General features: G+C 43.9%; 2 protein-coding genes and 1 long non-coding RNA gene across 3 annotated transcripts in view; 2 read left to right on the top strand and 1 right to left on the bottom strand.

The window, feature by feature from the left end:
- LOC135115479 (echinoderm microtubule-associated protein-like 2) overlaps window positions 1-9,556 on the top strand; it is a 35,433-nt gene extending 25,877 nt beyond the window's left edge. The window contains 13 exon segments of the mRNA XM_064032300.1: window positions 1,381-1,482; window positions 2,376-2,480; window positions 2,648-2,882; window positions 3,503-3,643; window positions 3,646-3,782; window positions 3,933-4,064; window positions 4,493-4,630; window positions 5,165-5,281; window positions 5,879-5,920; window positions 6,187-6,274; window positions 6,749-6,975; window positions 7,364-7,451; window positions 7,454-9,556. Of these exon segments, the coding sequence (XP_063888370.1) occupies window positions 1,381-1,482; window positions 2,376-2,480; window positions 2,648-2,882; window positions 3,503-3,643; window positions 3,646-3,782; window positions 3,933-4,064; window positions 4,493-4,630; window positions 5,165-5,281; window positions 5,879-5,920; window positions 6,187-6,274; window positions 6,749-6,975; window positions 7,364-7,451; window positions 7,454-7,518 (1,617 nt within the window). The 3' untranslated portion in view covers window positions 7,519-9,556.
- LOC135115481 (uncharacterized) lies at window positions 3,203-4,047 on the bottom strand. The gene is made up of 2 exons (XR_010276000.1): window positions 3,911-4,047; window positions 3,203-3,817 (listed from the first exon to the last, which is right to left on the bottom strand). It is a non-coding gene; the product is annotated as an uncharacterized LOC135115481 (long non-coding RNA).
- A 4,601-nt stretch (window positions 9,557-14,157) lies between the features above and the next one.
- Window positions 14,158-16,090, top strand: LOC135115791 (uncharacterized). Its single transcript, XM_064032803.1, has 2 exons — window positions 14,158-14,978; window positions 15,570-16,090. Exons 1-2 carry the CDS (start codon window positions 14,832-14,834, stop codon window positions 15,993-15,995), a joined length of 573 nt encoding a protein of 190 aa, XP_063888873.1. The 5' UTR covers window positions 14,158-14,831; the 3' UTR covers window positions 15,996-16,090.
- The last annotated feature ends 1,410 nt before the right edge of the window (window positions 16,091-17,500 follow it).

Here is a 17,500-nt window from a genome sequence, read left to right as displayed (position 1 = left end):
TTGGGAGTTAGATGGTGCAGGTGAGGAAGAAGGGAAGGAGGGAATGAAAGAGGAAGAGATAGAAGGAGAAAGCAACAGAAAGGAACAGAAGGAAGGGAAAGATGAGAACAAAGGAAGGGGAAGAGAATAGAACACAAAGGGAGGAAGAGGAGAATAGAGAGCGAATGATGGAATGAGAGAGAGAGAGAGAGAGAGAGAGAGAGAGAGAGAGAGAGAGAGAGAGAGAGAGAGAGAGAGAGAGGATGGAATATTAAGGAAGGAAATAAAGGAAGGAAGTAGGAAATATGTTTCTCTCCTCTCTCTCTCTCTCTCTCTCTCTCTCTCTCTCTCTCTCTCTCTCTCTCTCTCTCTCTCTCTCTCTCTCCTTCAATACCTCCATTGGTGTGTGTAGTTATTGTGTTATTGTCACTGTTTGTTGTTGTTTTACATGTTAACCTGCCCCACCCCCCTTTCCCTACGCTTCACCCCCCACCCCCCCATAAGATGCCACCCCCGCCCGTCCCTCCCTCCATTCCTCCTGGCCTACCTATTTTTTTTTCAGCAAATAATAGTGATTTTTCTTTAGATAATAGTAACCCATGTTCTTTTTTTCTCAGTAGCTTTAGAGGAGAGCTTTGAGTCTTCCTTTACTCACCTGGTTATGATTAAATATTAGCAAAGGTTAATTAAATGTGTCAATGAGGAGGTTGCAAGTTGATTTAAACTCTAAACTACTCTTTAAACTTCAGCACAGTCTCTCTCAGCTGCTAACTTCAGGCGAGCTGGAGTCTCTACTTTAACAGTAAACTAGAATATATATAGTTTTTAATAATAATAATAATAATAATATAATAGAATAATAATTAATAATAATCAGTAATAATAAGTTTAATTAATCAAGCACTTTTCCTTCTCTCTTATTATTGTTTAGTCAGTCATGTGGTAATTGAGTTTTGTGTGCACTTGAAGCTAATGTTTTTTTCTGAGGATATAAAAGATCAAAAGATTTGTCATCAAGCTTAAAAATTTTGTGCAAGTTTATCACAAATATGAGAAGTTTGTGTTTTAATGTAAGACAAAAAAACAAAAAATTGAGTTGCATTTGTAAAAATCTAAACTTTGCAAACATTCTCACGTTTTTACTTAAATTCCATGAAAACTTTACAAAACATGACTAAAGCATTTTTTTTTTCCCTCCCCTGCTCCTGCCCCCTTTTCTTCTCTTCTCCCTACTTCCTCTTTCCTTCTCCCTTCCTCCCCATCCCTTCTTCCTTTCCTTCTCGCCTCCACCTCATCCTTTCCCCCAATCTTAATCTCCTTTCCTCCTCTCCTCTTTAATCCCATTGCCCCCCCCTCCCATCCCTGTGACCCCTCCTGCCTTCCTCGCCCTGCTCCCCACAGCCCCACATTCGTGTCTGGGATAGTGTCAGTCTCCACACTCTTCATGTGCTGGGAATCAGCGACATTGAGAGGTCCGTGGCCTGTCTGGCGTTCTCCAAGGCTGTGAGTACCTTTTGTGTCTGGCCTGTAATGGTGGTGGAAGAGAAAGATCAGAACAAAGGAAGGGGAAGAGAATAGAACACAGAGAGGGGAAGAAGAGAATATAAATAGAGAGGGAAGGATGGAATGAAAGGAGAGAGAGAGAGAGAGAGAGAGAGAGAGAGAGAGAGAGAGAGAGAGAGAGAGAGAGAGAGAGAGAGAGAGAGAGAGAGAGAGAGAGAGGGAAGGATGGAATGAGAGAGAGAGAGAGAGAGAGAGAGAGAGAGAGAGAGAGAGAGAGAGAGAGAGAGCATCCTCTGCCCCAGCCATCTGCCTCAGTATCAAGTGACTAGCTCCCCAAGTGTGTCCCAGCAGTCCCCCTCCACTACACCCTCCCCAGCCTTGTCTTCACTGCGCAGGAGCAGAACACTCAAGTACAGCAACTCAGCATAGCCTTGGCACCCCCTCACCACCCCCCCTCTGTGTGTTAATGACTGGCTGGGGTCCTGGGTGTTGGCGTCCCTGTCCAGAGCATTAGAGATCCTGTAGTTATGTTGTCATTAAGTTTTCTGTGATGCCCTTGAGTGGGTGAGTCGGCTTTTTTCTTTCCCTCTGGATTACTACTCTATTGTAACATTTAGTAACCTTGTTGTTTTGTCATTAAATTTCTTTTTCTGGTGTCCTTCAGGGAGTGAGCACGTTCGCTTGAAGCATTTCCATGTATTATTTAGAAGTCTTGTAAGGTTTTGTCATTTTTTTTTCTGCCCTTGAGAGAGAGAGAGAGAGAGAGAGAGAGAGAGAGAGAGAGAGAGAGAGAGAAAACATTACAGTCTATTCACATTTTTAGTGAAGGGTAAGAACTGATGATTGTACCAACTTGTCCTATGTGAGTACTAATCTTCATCCCACGTACCTAGGATGGCGGCAACCTACTGGTGGCTGTGGACGAGGCCCCGGACCACAACATGTCTGTGTGGGACTGGTCCAGGGGGGAGAGAGGCTACAAGCTACTGGAGACCAAGGTGAGGAGGGCAGGGAGTCTGTACCATCACCACCCACAAACAAACAGTTCTCTCTCCTCATGCTAACCCTAAAAGTACCACCACCACACCACACACCACTACACCTTTAGTTAACCACCCACAACAACCACCCACCGCAACTCACAACACATCTCCACCCTACGCAGTGTTCAGCGGACCAGGTGCTCGCCGTGGACTTTTCCCCAATGGACCGCAGCACCATCATCACCTGTGGCAAGAACCACATCTCCTTCTGGAGCTACGACAGCGGCATGTTGGCCAAACGCACTGGTATTTTTGAGAACCGTGAGAGGCCGAAGTACGTCACCTCCATTTCCTTCACTGACACTGGAAACGTGATATCTGGAGATTCCAATGGCAACCTGCTTATCTGGCATCGCGGTGAGTGGTGTGTGTGTGTGTGTGTGTGTGTGTGTGTGTGTGTGTGTGTGTGTGTGTGTGTGTGTGTGTGTGTGTGTGTGTGTGTGTGAAGGAGATAGTCAAGATGGGGAAAGGGCAAGGAATAAGGGGCAGTGGGGGAAGGAAGATAAGGGGAATAGAGATAAAAGAAGGATAGAGTTAAGATGAAGGTGTTGAGGGAAGGGAGGTGGAAAAGAAAAGGAAAATCAGGGGGGAATAGAGATGTAAAAGGGTAAAGGAAAGAAGGAAAGGGAGGCAAGACAAGGGAAAACTAGGAGGATTGCAATATAAGGGAAGGTGGATGAGAAAGAAATGAGACAAAGTAAGGAAAGGTAGATGAAGTGAAGGAAAGGAGAAGCACTCTTGAGAACTTGGCAAATCATCTCTGTGGCTTTGGAAAGTATTGAGAGAGAGAGAGAGAGAGAGAGAGAGAGAGAGAGAGAGCAAAGCATTTTAGAATATAGGCTGTAGTCGAACATCTATTTCAATCTTCCTTTCCTCTCCACTTCCTTTCCTTTCTCCTTCATCTGTATCACCTTGACCTTCCTTCACTTCCTCCTCCTGGGCCTTCACTCCAAACATCCACCCTCAATGCTCTCCAGGCGGCAACACGGTGGACAAGATGGTACGGGGTGCCCACGAGGGACCGGTGTTCTCCATCCTGGTGCAGAAGGACGGCACAATTATCACAGGTGGCAAGGACGGCAACATTGTGGAGTGGGACCGTGACCTGGAGCGCACCGGAATGTGATGCAGGTGCCAGATCAGTACGGTCCCCCCCGTGTGGTGACCTCCGGCCGTGGATCCCAGCTGGTGATCGGCACCATCCGCAACTGTGTGCTGGAGGGAACCTTCACCTTTGACATGCGCCCCGTCATGCAGGTGAGGCGCTGTGCTGGTGGTGCTGGTGATGGTGGCTGTAATGGTAAGTGTGGTGTTAGAAATTTACTTAGAGAGTTGTAGAATATATCCCCCATGTCCCTCTTAATGTAATGCCTTAGCAAACCTACACACTGACTCACTGCTCCCCAGGGCCACACTGAGGAGTTGTGGGGCCTGGCACCTCACCCCAGCCACCACCAGTTCCTGACTTCTGGCTACGACCGCACCTGCTACCTCTGGGACACCATGGCGCACACCATTGTCTGGAGCAAGGACATTGGGGTATGAACACCTACTTGCTTTTTTTTTTTTTTCTCTCTCCCCTGTGCCATTCTTTATCTTGACATGTCACCTGTAGAATTATTATTTTAGGTCACAGTATTAATTTTTTCACCTGTTTTATGATACTTGTAATCTTTTTTCCTTAGTTCTCTCCTTGTTTTATTCTTTTATGTTGAACTTAACCCGCTCCCCCACAACTCAATAGACACACCCTTCCTTTAACACCCAAACAAATACCTTCCATCCTCTTCTTTCAATATCACACCCCTCTCCCAACAGCACCCAGGTCTTTCCTTCCACACCCTTCCTTTAACACCCAAACAAACACACCTTCCATCCTCTTCTTTCAATATCACACCCCTCTCCCAACAGCACCCAGGTCTTTTCTTCTATACCCTTCTGTTAACACCCAAACACCCTCTCTGCAGGAGCCGGCCCAGTCTGCAGCCTTCTCCAACAACGGAGATGTAGTGATCATCGGCACCACCAGTGGGCGCTGGCTGGTGATGGACGCCGAGACCAGAGAGATGTACTCCCAGCACCAGGACGGCAACGAGCCCATCCAGGTGAGTGCTGTGCTGGAAGGTGGGACAGTGTGTTAGAGGATGGAGGGTAGGATTGAAGGGAAGAGCATGCTGGGTAGGATACAGGAAGAGGATGCAGGGTTAAAATATAAAAGATTACTCCATTGACAGACAGGAAGGTGTATTGTGAGAGGATGAAGGGATAAAACAACAATTGTCCCCAAAAGGATAAGGAAAAGTATCAAAGGGGAATGGTGTCAAGGGTGGGATAGGGTAGGAGTATTAAGGATAAGCCCAAAAAACACAGGAAAATGCATTATATTGCAAGAGGATTGACGGTAAGCTAAAAAGAACACAAAATCACTGCCGGAAGATAGGAAAACACATCGAGGACAGAATTACAGTAGAGCAAAAGAGCAGAAGAGACAAGTGATTATTGTTATTATTATAGAGAATCAAGAAAAAGACACAAAAAAAAACAGACCAAAAATACAGTTCACTTCTTATACAAATATGAAATGTAATAATACATACACACACTCCACTAACCAAGCCCCTCAACCTCCCCTTCCGCAGGTACTTAAGTTCTCCCCCAACGGTCAGTACCTGGCTGTGGGCTCACGGGACAACCATATCTACATGTACCAGGTGTCAGAGGATAACCGCAGGTACACCAGGATGGGCCGCTGCCAGGTGAGTGTGGGTTAGGGAGACTGTAAAGGGTCATAGGTTAGGTTAGGATTGTAGATGGTGATGGCATAGGGGGTTCTCTTGCTAGTTAACCCTTCGGAGACCTATCCACCTGATTGTTTTATTATAAGTACTTGGAATATGAAGAAAAGTTACTGCTATTATGTTCTATCTTTCATTATTCATTCCTGCTGCTGTGACCACGTAAGATTAGCTGTGGAAATGCTGGTGGTGATTAGTAGAAAGCTTTTTAAATGAATTTGTGCATTTTGATATACTGTACATGCTGTATAACAATTAAATGTCACACAATATTTGCTGTCAAACACCCAACTCAACATTATTATCTTTCCAATATTTTTGATTAAGAATACATACAAACCAAATCCTCAGAATTCAAACCATTTAATTAAACCTTAACTGTATAAAATCTAGAAACTCTAAAAAAGACACAGCAATCCTTTTTTTGTGTGACATTTCCATTACTAGGCCTTGAAATTGTTGCCTCATTAAGCTTTTTAAAGTAAGCTTCTACCCGTGTAAAGCTTTTTCCATCTCTCAGCCATAAGACGTGTTGCCTTCCTTTCCATGCTTACGTAGAACAAACCCAGAAAGGCAAGGTATCAAACTATGCCTCCATTGGTAAGTGTGTGTGTCTGTGTGTGTGTTACTATGGTGGCAAGGCTGAATGTTATAAATTTCTCTCTCTCTCTCTCTCTCTCTCTCTCTCTCTCTCTCTCTCTCTCTCTCTCTCTCTCTCTCTCTCTCTCTCTCTCTCTCTCTCTCTCTCTCTCTCTCTCTCTCTCTCTCTCTCTCCACAGTATGTTAATGAGCCACAGTCACTCTCACAGTCACTGCCAAATGGATGTCACACTCACATCTGTTTCTTTCCCTCTCTCTCCCCACAGGGTCACTCCAGCTTTGTGACCCACGTGGACTGGTCAACAGATAGCCAGTTCCTGCAGTCCAACTCTGGGGATTATGAACTGCTGTATTGTGAGTACTGAGTCAGCTGTGGCATTGTTAGTCTGAGGCAAGGTGGATATTGTGGGAGTTGCTTGCTAGATGCTTCTCTGAAATTGAACAGTTTTTGAGTTCAAGTATTGCTAAGTTTTGAAGGCATCTTACAAATTCTCTCATCTGATCGCTATACAGGAATGCGGTCTTTTTTTACTGATGTGTTCCTTCCATGTTCTGTAAAATATTGTTGTTTACATAGGATTCACATAAAAAAAGTATTAATAATAAACTTCAATAGCAGTTATACAAGATCTAAAAATAATAAATTATTTTCCTGACTCTTACTTAAAAAAAAATGTTTTGTATGTAAGTAACACATTAAAAGACAAGCAAGGTGTAAAAGTTTAGCACTTGTCAAACAAGCAAGAACAGGCTTAGTATTAACAGACAAGCAAGAAAAACTTTAGTACACGAGTATGACAGCAAACTTAAGAGTACCTCGCTCCTCAGGGAATGCCGGTCTGTCCCGCCAAATAGTACAGACCTCCCAGATGCGTGATGTGGAGTGGGCCACCAGCTCCTGCACCCTTACCTTCAACACGCTAGGCATCTGGCCAGAGGGCGCCGACGGGACAGACGTCAACACCTGCACCCGCGCCAACAACAACTCCGTCCTGGTCACTGGTGATGACTTTGGGAAGGTTAAGGTGTTCAGCAACCCAGCATGCTTCCAGAAGGTGAGCTGTGGGGAGGTGGTGGTGGTGGTGGTCAAAGGGAAGGTTGGTGGAACTGTAGAAAGTGGTGTAGAAAAGAGAGACTAATATTGTGTTGCAGTAAGTCAGGGAAGCGCCAATTGGTAATGGATGAATTGTTTAGGTTAAATTAGGTTATGTTAGGAGAGGCTGTAGATGGTGTCAGGTTAAGGAGAGGATGTAGAGGACATGAGTTATGTTGAGAGGCTGTAGAGAGCTTGGCTACCTTATATAATTTCAAAATAAGTAAAAAAAAAAAAAATCCAAAGCAACAGGTAACAAAACAACTATCACCCAGAAAAACACCTAGCATCAGTCAACACCACCAACAACACTCCTGCCTAGTATTGCATGGCGCCCCGGTTCCTTTCAGGCCCGCTGTCTGGAGTACGGTGGACACAGCAGCCACGTGACAGCGGTGAGCTTCATCCACGACGACTCCCGCCTCATTTCCACCGGGGGCGAGACACAGCTGTCATGCAGTGGGCAGTGACCTCCACCCCGACCAGTTCCTCCTCACAGCACTGAAGGAGACGTGGGGAGGTGCAGAGAGGCCAGGAAGATCTGCTCTGTGCCCTGGGAAGAGAAGAGTGACATGGCTGTGTAGAGGTGTCTGTATCTTCTCTCTGGGACAGTCAAGTGTGGTTGTACATAGCTGGATGTTTAGCTGTAGTGGCTAGTTAGTTTCCTACTCATTTGTTCACTGCTATATTTTTTTGACAGATGGAATAGAGTAAATACATAGCTTTTTCTATATAATGATGGGAGAGGGGAATGAGGATAGATTTTGAGCGAGTGAGGCTGTTCATGTATGTGTGTGTGTGTGTGTGTGTGTGTGATGCAGGATAGTGCGAGTTGTGCTTGGAGGTGCAATAGTGAAGAGCCTCTAAAAAAAATAATGATTCTCCCAAGGTCCTGCCATTAGTTTAGTCATTCCTGAGGTTGTGAGGCGAGGCTGGCAGTCCCCGAGTTCACAGGAAGCCTGATGAGATCTAGGCTGATGTAATGTCTATTTTTTGTACATCCCTCACACTCCTCACCACACTCCTCATTCCCATCATCTCCCCCGGTCCTCCTCCTTGCATTCCCCAGCAGCCAAGGTCTTCCCCGCCCTGGAGGATGTGTTGCAATGCTCTGAGGTTCTGGTGCTGGCTGGGAGTCCTGCACCTGTTGCCTGTCTCCTGCACTAATAACCTGGAACTAATGGACTCCTGTACCTACATACACTCGGAGCTGTGGGATAGACTAAGCCACCACCAGCTCCATATCAACACCTCAACACCTCACCCTGACTCCACCACTGCCACCTTCTCATCATATCTCACTAACACACTACCTAGTTTTCAAGCTTATGCCCTTCACACAGCTCCTCTCCAACCTCAGCCCTTTCGTCCTTTCCTCATAATCATCTGCTTTTTCGCCATTGTTTCCTTCTCATATCTAACACAGTGCCCAGTTTTTAAGCTCCTTGTCTATATGTCTTCTCCCACATGGCCTCTTTTCACCCTCATACTACCTCAGTCTCTTTTTCCTCCTGTTTACGCTTGACAGTCTGCCTTTCAGCTTCACTACAGTATCTTAAACATCCTATAATAATATCAGCGCATTTCACCCACAACTGCACTTCCCTTTAGTTATCTTTACTGTTACCACCTCATTTCATACCTTTATCATTAACTCATCCACCTAACCATATATTCTCGTCTCCACTTGCTACCTTTACTTCCACATCTCTACCACACATCGTTTTCCTTCCACTCCTGTCTACATGATCCATACGACCTCTCTTCCACTTTCTCCCACCATATCCTTTTAATGCTTAGCCACACATCTATCCACACTCCCACCTCTCTTCCACCTGCACACCCAGATTTGACTCCTCACATCTTCCTCCCTTCATCCACACACTGCCCAGGATATGAAAATAAGGACCATATTCTGAAGCACTTACATGCCACACCTCCACTACTTTCAAAAGGCTCTAGTTGAAATTACATGGGTTTTTAAGGGTGTTTTTATGGTTCTAGTGAAAGACTGGTAAGATTTCTGCATTATTAACAGGAGAAATACTCTTGAGAACCTGGCTGATCATCTCTGTGGGCCTTGAAAGTAGTCGTGGTGAGAGAGTAAAGTGAAATACAACAGATACAACAAACAGACTTTAGTGTAGTGGAATGTAGAGGAAGTGTAGTGGAGTGAGTAATTAGCCTCAGAGTTACCATTGTTAGGATGCTGAGGAGTGATTAACGAACTCAGAATATATATTTAAAATGAAAGCAGACAAGCAAACAAATGGTATATATATGTAAACAGTGAATTAAAAAAAAATGCACAAGCTGTATTTTTTTGTGTATTTTTTTGTAGGGAAACGTAAAAAAAAAAACGTAATAATTTAGTGCTGTTGCTGTCGAGACTGTTTTTACGGATTTATATTTTTGTGTTTGTTTGTTGTTGCTGTTCTTTATATATAGGGAGAGAAAATAAATCTGATTAGCATGTAAATAGTGAGAGGTCTGTTTAACCCAGCAACCAAAGTTTTGATTAAATATATTACCTGTAACTCTAACATGTAAAGACTTTCATTTTAACCTTGTATTTTTTTTTTTTTTTTCCGATGTTAAAAGGGAAGAGAAGAAAAAGTGAATTGATGGGGAAAAAGGTCAGATACTTTTTTTTTCTATTTAGAAGATTAAGACGGAAGAGATTACTTTTTTGTGATGTTAAAAGGATAAAATGGAAGAGATGAAAAGACTAAGTGAAATAAAAAAAAAGAAGGGTAAGATACAGTAGGAGGAAGCAAGATACCAAGGGAGAAGTAGTCATAAGATAGACAAGGAGAGAAAAAAATAAAGATAAAGGGGGGAGAGAGAGAGAGAGAGAAACTAAACTACACACGGAAGTGGCTTGGGGATGTTACGTAAACTACACAACATGAGCACCTGGGACGACATGAGGCAGAACACAATGAAATAAAATAAAACGTAAACACAATGCAAGGAGAAGATGGAGACAATTAAGATGAAGCTGCTGATCTAAATGAAGGAGACTTAAGAAGGGAAAGAAATGAATAGGAGACTACCTAAGTACTCATCAGAACACGGGAGGCAACCACGACATAAGACAACAAGAAAAGGAAAAGCAAACTGCAAAACGCCACGAAACAAACCGACACAAGGCGTGACAGCTGCCCTTGAAAAAAAGAAAAACAAAACAATAATAATGATAATAAAACCGATAGAAAAGGAAAGAAAAAAGCCTACCCTACCTTACTTCCATTAATCATTCAAAGGTATAAAGAACGAAACAGACGAAGAATCAACACCAAATAAAAAAGAATGAACGAAAGAAATGCTGGGAAGGGGGGGATTGAGATAACGAGAAAGGGAGGGGAGGGGAGGGAAGGAGAAGGGAAAAAGATGTGGCAAGAATGTAGTTCGAGAGAGAGAGAGAGAGAGAGAGAGAGAGAGAGACATATGGAAGACCGATGGAGGACACAGGTAGATGAAAGGGAGGGGAAGGAGGAGGAGGAGGAGGAGGACCAGCAAGAGGCAGGCAACAAGGAGGGCAATACTGAATGCTAATATACAGTAAGCCCCCTTCCCCCCTTGCAATGATACGATGTGAAAGTCTGGGATGATGGGGAAGGAAGGTACGGGGGCGCTCTCTCTCTCTCTCTCTCTCTCTCTCTCTCTCTCTCTCTCTCTCGAAATTTATACTAGGTGAAAGGATGGTTAGATGGTGTTAGAGAGAGAGAGAGAGAGAGAGAGAGAGAGAGAGAGAGAGAGAGAGAGAGAGAGAGAGAGAGAGAGAGAGAGAGAGAGAGATATTATCTTCACTATCAAACACTTCCCTTTGTCCCGTTGTTAAACCTGGCCGTCGCTTCCCCTAGACCTCTGCGCGCCGTCTCAAAATTAATGTGAAAGCCTAGCCGTTCCCTACCGAAATTTCTGTCCCTTTATCTATCTATCTGTCCGTATGTCCAACCTGATGCTCTCTCCCTCTTTCCCTCTCTCTCCTAACAGTACAAACGAGAGAGAGAGAGAGAGAGAGAGAGAGAGGAGAGAGAGAGAGAGAGAGAGAGAGAGAGAGAGAGAGAGAGAGAGAGAGAGAGAGAGAGAGAGAGAGAGAGAGAGAGAGAGAGAGAGAGAGAGAGAGAGAGAGAGAGAGAGAGACTATCGAAAGTATTATCAAGGCAGCGCTGCAGAGGAGAACCAATTAAAAGCAAATTGGTTTGGTTGGTGGGAGGGTTCGGTGTGCCTAAATGTAGCGGGGTGGTGTGCGGGCAGGGTGGACATGTGCGTGTTTTATGAGAGAGAGAGAGAGAGAGAGAGAGAGAGAGAGAGAGAGAGAGAGAGAGAGATGAGAGAGAGAGAGAGAGAGAGAGAGAGAGAGAGAGAGAGAGAGAGAGAGAGAGAGAGAGAGAATCAGTAACAATAAGAATGACAGAATAAACAAACAGAAGTGCAAAAAGAGTGACGAAAATTTGAAAAAAGCCACCACCACAGCACACACACACACCGTGACCCCTTGACTCGACCTGGTGTGTTTTGGTCGAGTTTTTGCTGGGCCGGTGGAGGTCATAATCTGTCATGTAAACTAGAGTAAACTTTTTATCGTGCTACATCTTCATTTGGGCAGTTTACGGCAGTTTACTTTCAAATGCTTCTGTCGGGCGAAAAAAAAAAAAAAAGGCTAAATTAAATGCTTCTTGTGACTGTCTGAAGGGATTACGGAAAAAGAGGTGTGGTAGCGTAGGTCTCTCTCTCTCTCTCTCTCTCTCCCTTCTCCTTCCATCCCTTCTCCTCGCCTTCCCACTCTATATAAATAGTAGCCGCGTCCTGCCCTCCACGCCACACTACTGCTGCTACCACCACCACCACCACCTCCCCACAGACGCATTCCCGCCACTCCTGAAGGTACCTACAACTACAGAAGGAGATATAAAGTTTCTTCAACTCACTAGTATTTTATTTATTGATTTATTTTTGCAGAAGTGTTAGTACTGCAGGGAATAAATAATTTTAGTGTTTTTTTTTTCTTTAACGTTAGCAATACAGTTTCTTATAACTTATTTGTATATTGTTTTGTTTATATATATTTTTTTTTTTTTTTTTCTGCGTTTTGTTCGAATATCATAGTTACATTTAATACTGAAGATTAAGCGTGTTTTTGTGCTTAACGATATATTTTTTTTTTCAAACTTTCGCACTACATTTTCTTCAACTTCTTAGTATCTTATTCCTTGCACAGGCTTTCGAGAGAGAGAGAGAGAGAGAGAGAGAGAGAGAGAGAGAGAGAGAGAGAGAGAGAGAGAGAGAGAGAATCACGTAGCACACTATAGTCCCCCAGCAGGTAGGTTCGGCGCACCTCACTGCCTCTTAAATTACCTGTCCAGTGCGCCCCGCCCTCGCCGCTCCCCACACACCACCTAGCCACTGTTCAGTTAGCGCCGCCCCGCCCACCTAACGGCCGCCCCTTCACCTGTATCTGATTACCTGATTAACTCGTCAATTAACTTGTCACACCTGCGGGCGATCGCTTCCCCACCTTCCAGCTTATCAAGATTCAAGGATCATTTAATAGTTTCATTTGTAAAGATTAAACATGATTAGTACAAGTAACAGATTCACAAAGTTCATTTAATCACGTCCCTACATGTTTATCAGGATTCGTAGTCCATTTAATCATATTTCTCCTCACGCTTCTCAAGATTTAAAGTTCATTTCATCGTGTCACTTGTTGAGATTAAAGGCCATTAGTTCAAATAGTATGAGATTAGCTAGTAATTTACTCCACCAGGAATTGATACGGTAATGTGGTGGTGGTAGTAGTAGTAATAGTAATAGTAGTAGTAGTAGTAATAGTAGTAGTAGTAATAGTAGTAGTAGTAATAGTAGTAGTAATAGTAATAGTAGTATGAAATTGGCACCAACAGTATGATATTTCAACGTTCATTAAACCATTTCACTTATGGAGACCAAACTTTATAACTCCCTCTATCAAGATCTGAAGTCCACTTACTCCACTTACGGAGATGAGACGCAACTGCCACCACTAACGTAACTGCCACCACTAAGCATGAACTAAGTGTCAGGTGTGCATGAAGTGCGGTCCTGTGTCGCCGAAGTGCACGTGAAGACAAATAAGAAACAAGAAACATTACACAAATTTGTCTCCATTTAAAGCTCCCTAATGACTCCGCACTAACAACCTGATTACAGAGGCCATTCCCTTTATCTACCACTATCTGACCACCAGTTCCTTCCTCTCTCTTTTTTAAATCTCCTTTCAAGCTTGAGTTAATTATTTCTTGTTCAGTTCCTTTCTCTCTCTTTTTAAATCTCCTTTCAAGCTTGAGTTTAATTATTTCTTGTTCTATCTTGATTACTAACTTAATTTTACTAACGTCACCCTTGTTATACCTCTTAAATGGAAGAGTAAACAAGTAATTAGCACAAATGAGTTTATATAACTATTTCACTTATTTAAATGAAACGTATATATCCCCAGTAAGCATGAATGAAGAATTAAGAATGAGAGCGTCTTTGTGCCGTCGAAGTTCACATGAAGAAAACTGGAAGGGTAGACATACGAGGACAGCAGAACCAGGCAGCAGCGTAACACTCACCTCACCAAGTCTGGAGAGATACTGAAGCCAGCTGGGGGACGGTGCCTAGTGGTGTGCTGCGAGGGAGGAGAGAGATGGGATGGGGATGGGGAGCCTGCAAAGTTCAGGCTGCCGGCATCACTGACTCGAACTAATGAACCAGTTAATGAACCAGTTTACTCATGGAAACTCGCGTCTCTACAGTGCACTTATGAATATTTGAAATGTTATGTGATTATTTTGTACTTTGCTTGGGTAATGTAGGAATAGATAGATAAACAAATGAGTACATAATTGCACACAAAACACCAACACTGACTCAAATCACAGAACCAGTTACTGATATGAAACCTCGAGTCTTTAGTCAAGTTACAGATATTTCAATCATTACGTAATTCATGTAGTGTGTTATAATGAGTAATGTTACACGTGTACTCCACTGGTGAGACGACACACAAGGAGCTATTTACAATGAAGCATCGCACACTACTAAGCGGCAACACTGAACAAGGAGCCAATTATGAAGCAAGTCTCTACAATTCTTTCGTGGATATTGAAGTCATTACACAATCCCCGTGCTTTGCGTTGAAATAACCACCATCATATGAAGCCCACGACCTTGATAAAACGATTACAGTGAGGGCAGTACACACCGAGAGCCAATAAACGGTTGACACACTGAACCAATAACTTATGAAACGAGTCTTTACAATTAATTTAATGGATATTGAAGCCGTTACATAATTCCTGTACTTTGCGTTGAAATAAGTAAAGTTATAAACAGCCAGCAACCTTGATACAACTGTTACAATGACGCAGTGGACACCAAGCGGCAGCACAGCTAGGGTGGACACAATAAATTACTTACGAAACGAGTCTTTACGATTAACTCATGAATAAATATTGAAGTCGTAACATAACTCGAGTTCAAATATTCTGAAACGCTTCTCTCTCTCTCACCACGATTATTCTCAAAGGCCACAGAGAGGATTAGCCAAGTTCTCGAGAGTGTTTCTTCTGATAATAATGTAGAAATCTTGTTAATCTGTCATTAGAACCATAGAAACACCATTGAAAACCCGTGTACTCTCAAGTAGAGAACCCTTTTCAATGTAGTGAAGATGCGGCGTAGAAATATTTCAGACTATGAAGCAAAGAACAACGATTTACCCTTTAATATCCCATCTCTCTTTCCCTCAGTAATCCCAGAGGCAAGCGAACCAAGAGACACAGAATGAGAGTGACATCCGCGGCTGCTGCAGGGCTGGTGGTGATAACGATAGCGGCGCAAGGAGTAGCTGGGATTGGGCTGGCCGTGGACGCCCTCCTTGCGGTACCCCAGGCGATTGTCCTCAAGGGCGGCCTGATTGCACTTATTGTGGTGAGTGGAGGCGCTGATTCATGGGCGTAGCTGTCTCTGGGTGTCTCTTGGCGTGGCTGTTGTTGTTGGTAGTGGTAGTGGTGATAGAATGAATTATAGAAAGGAAGGGAAGATTCAAAATGAGATGCTTTGATCTAGTAAGAAGAGATCAGGAATAGATTAAAAGAGCCTGGAGGAAAACAGTAGAGTGAAGGTAGCAGGGAAGACAGAGAGTGAGTGAGATGGAGGGATGCAAAAGCGATGGAACTGAACTGCAAATGAAGAGTGGGAGTCACAGAGGTAGAGGATGCAAGGGACAGAAACAACTAGCAGGAGGAGACTCGTATGTATATGTGGCGCCAGCACGTCACTCTGGGGAAACGGCCAAAGGAGAAGTTACGATCATAGAAATGAAGCACCACTGAATCCATTGAGAAGGAGGAGGAGGAGGAGGAGGAGGAGGAGGAGGAGGAGGAGGAGGAAGAGGAGAAGGAAAAGAGAGGTGTCCTGCTGTATGCTAATGTAACTTAAGATGCGTAACACACATACACATATACACAGACACCACCACCACCACCGCTCCTCACCTCTCCCATCCTCCCATGGCCGCAGGTACTCAAAATCCTGAAGAAGGTGAAAGAAGCCCGCCAGCAGGAGAAAACATACATGATGCACGCCGTCCACGCCCCTAACATGCCGTACGCCCTTCGCCACATGCACAGGCGCTCCCTTGCCACCGCCACTCCTGACGATAACCTGACGGAGGCGCTAACGGAGGGCAAGGAAGTGGAGGAGGTCTTAGAGGAGGCGGTGGTGAGACTGATAGAGCGACTGGATGATGATGGCTGCCTTGTAAAGCTCCTGTGCCACCTTCAGGAGAAACCGCAAGGCACTCTCTCTCCTGAAGAAGGCCAGCTGGCAAGTCTCTTCTCCGCAGGTGTGCAAGGGTGTAGGGAAGCGTTCAGCAGATGTGGGATGGAGGAAGTGCAGCTGGTGGAGGCCTTCAGGTACACGTGGCAGCTGCAGGAGTCTGTCTAGTGCAGCTGACGAAGAGGTGTTGTTCTTCCGTTTTCTTTCGTTCTCGTGTGTTCGTTTTCTTTCGTGGAGAGATTGGGAAGATGTTCTTCTGGTTGTATGTTCTTCCGTTTTCTTTTGTGTTCGTTTTCTTTCGTAGGGGAGAAGGAGAGAGTTACGCATGTATGTATGTATGTATGTATGTGTGTATGGAAGTGCTAGGAGTGAAACTTTCTCCACGTTCTGTTTGTCCTATATTACAGTGGCGTACTGTAATGAATGAAAGCCACACGGAGGAAAGGAGGGAGGGAAATTCTCTCTCTCTCTCTCTCTCTCTCTCTCTCTCTCTCTCTCTCTCTCTCTCTCTCTCTCTCTCTCATCGTATCCATGACTAAAGCTCTCATAACTGTTAGTCTTTTGTTTTTATTTTTTTTGAAAGTTAATATCGCTCATAAGATTTTTACGTATAATGTTTTTGTATCTCAAGTTATTTTCATAATGTTACGCTCAAGAATTACGTTCTATATCAACTTATGTACAATTTTCTCTCTCTAAAAATAAATATATACATTTTTTTTTCTGTATTTACGTCGTAGTGCCTATGATTTGCTTTAGTATCGTACAATTCGTTATAATTATCGTTTATTATTTTCTTAACCTGATCAAGTCTGAATCTCAAGTCGTGTGTATCATTACTTCCTACTAGTGTGTGTGTGTGTGTGTGTGTGTGTGTCTGTGTGTGTGTGTACTAGTATTCCTACAGACACACGCAGGGAGGAGGAGGAGGAAGAGGAGGAAGAGAGGAGGAGGAAGAGGAGTGTGTGTTATTAGTCCCTATGACTGTGTGTGTGTGTGTACACTAGCATTCCTATAAAGATACGCAGGGAGGAGGAGGAGGAGGAGGAGGAGGAGGAGGAGGAGGCTCAGTATTCCCGTCAGGTGTGGGAGGACAGGTATATATACAGGTGGCGGTGAGGGGCGGCCATAACCCTCACAACAGCATCACGGTGAGCACGCACTCTGTCTAGCACTGTTTTCCATTCTTATTAGTGACTTACTGATGCACGTCACCCTCCGCTACTTCTCTCTCTCTCTCTCTCTCTCTCTCTCTCTCTCTCTCTCTCTCTCTCTCTCTCTCTCTCTCTCTGAAGCAGTTAGAAGAGAGAAAGAGATACGATTTTTTTTTCTTTATTTTTTCTGTGTTGTGATAATTGTTTACAAGTCTAGTGGAGGTAAACAAGTGGTGGTGGTAGTGGTGGTGGTGGTGGTGGTAGTGGTGGCAGATAAGTGATTGTGGTTAATTTAAGTAAAAGAACAGTGGTAGTAGTAGCAGTAGTGGTAGTTATTATTGTTGTTATTGTTGTTAGTGGTGGTTAGTGGTGGTGCTGTAATAAAAGTAAGAGAGGAGGAGGAGGAGGAGGAGGAGAAGGAAAAAAAGAAAAAGAAAAACAAGATCAAGAAGAAACTTTAGAAAAAAAAACAAGGAAAAAAACAACAAACTAACGAACCAAACAAAGAAGAAGAAGTAG

The sequence above is a fragment of the Scylla paramamosain genome, chromosome 29 (assembly GCF_035594125.1).
Source record: "Scylla paramamosain isolate STU-SP2022 chromosome 29, ASM3559412v1, whole genome shotgun sequence".
NCBI classification, from domain to species: Eukaryota; Metazoa; Arthropoda; class Malacostraca; order Decapoda; family Portunidae; genus Scylla; species Scylla paramamosain.
Note: the sequence above shows the minus strand (reverse complement) of the source record. Positions and strands in the feature narration are given on the sequence as shown.

Excerpts from the sequence above, each read along its gene's own strand:
- LOC135115791 (XM_064032803.1), top strand. The coding sequence starts at position 14,832 with ATGAGAGTGACATCCGCGGCTGCTGCAGGGCTGGTGGTGATAACGATA. Across the intron at positions 14,979-15,569 it reads GCCTGATTGCACTTATTGTG|GTACTCAAAATCCTGAAGAA; the intron begins GTGAGTGGAGGC and ends CCATGGCCGCAG.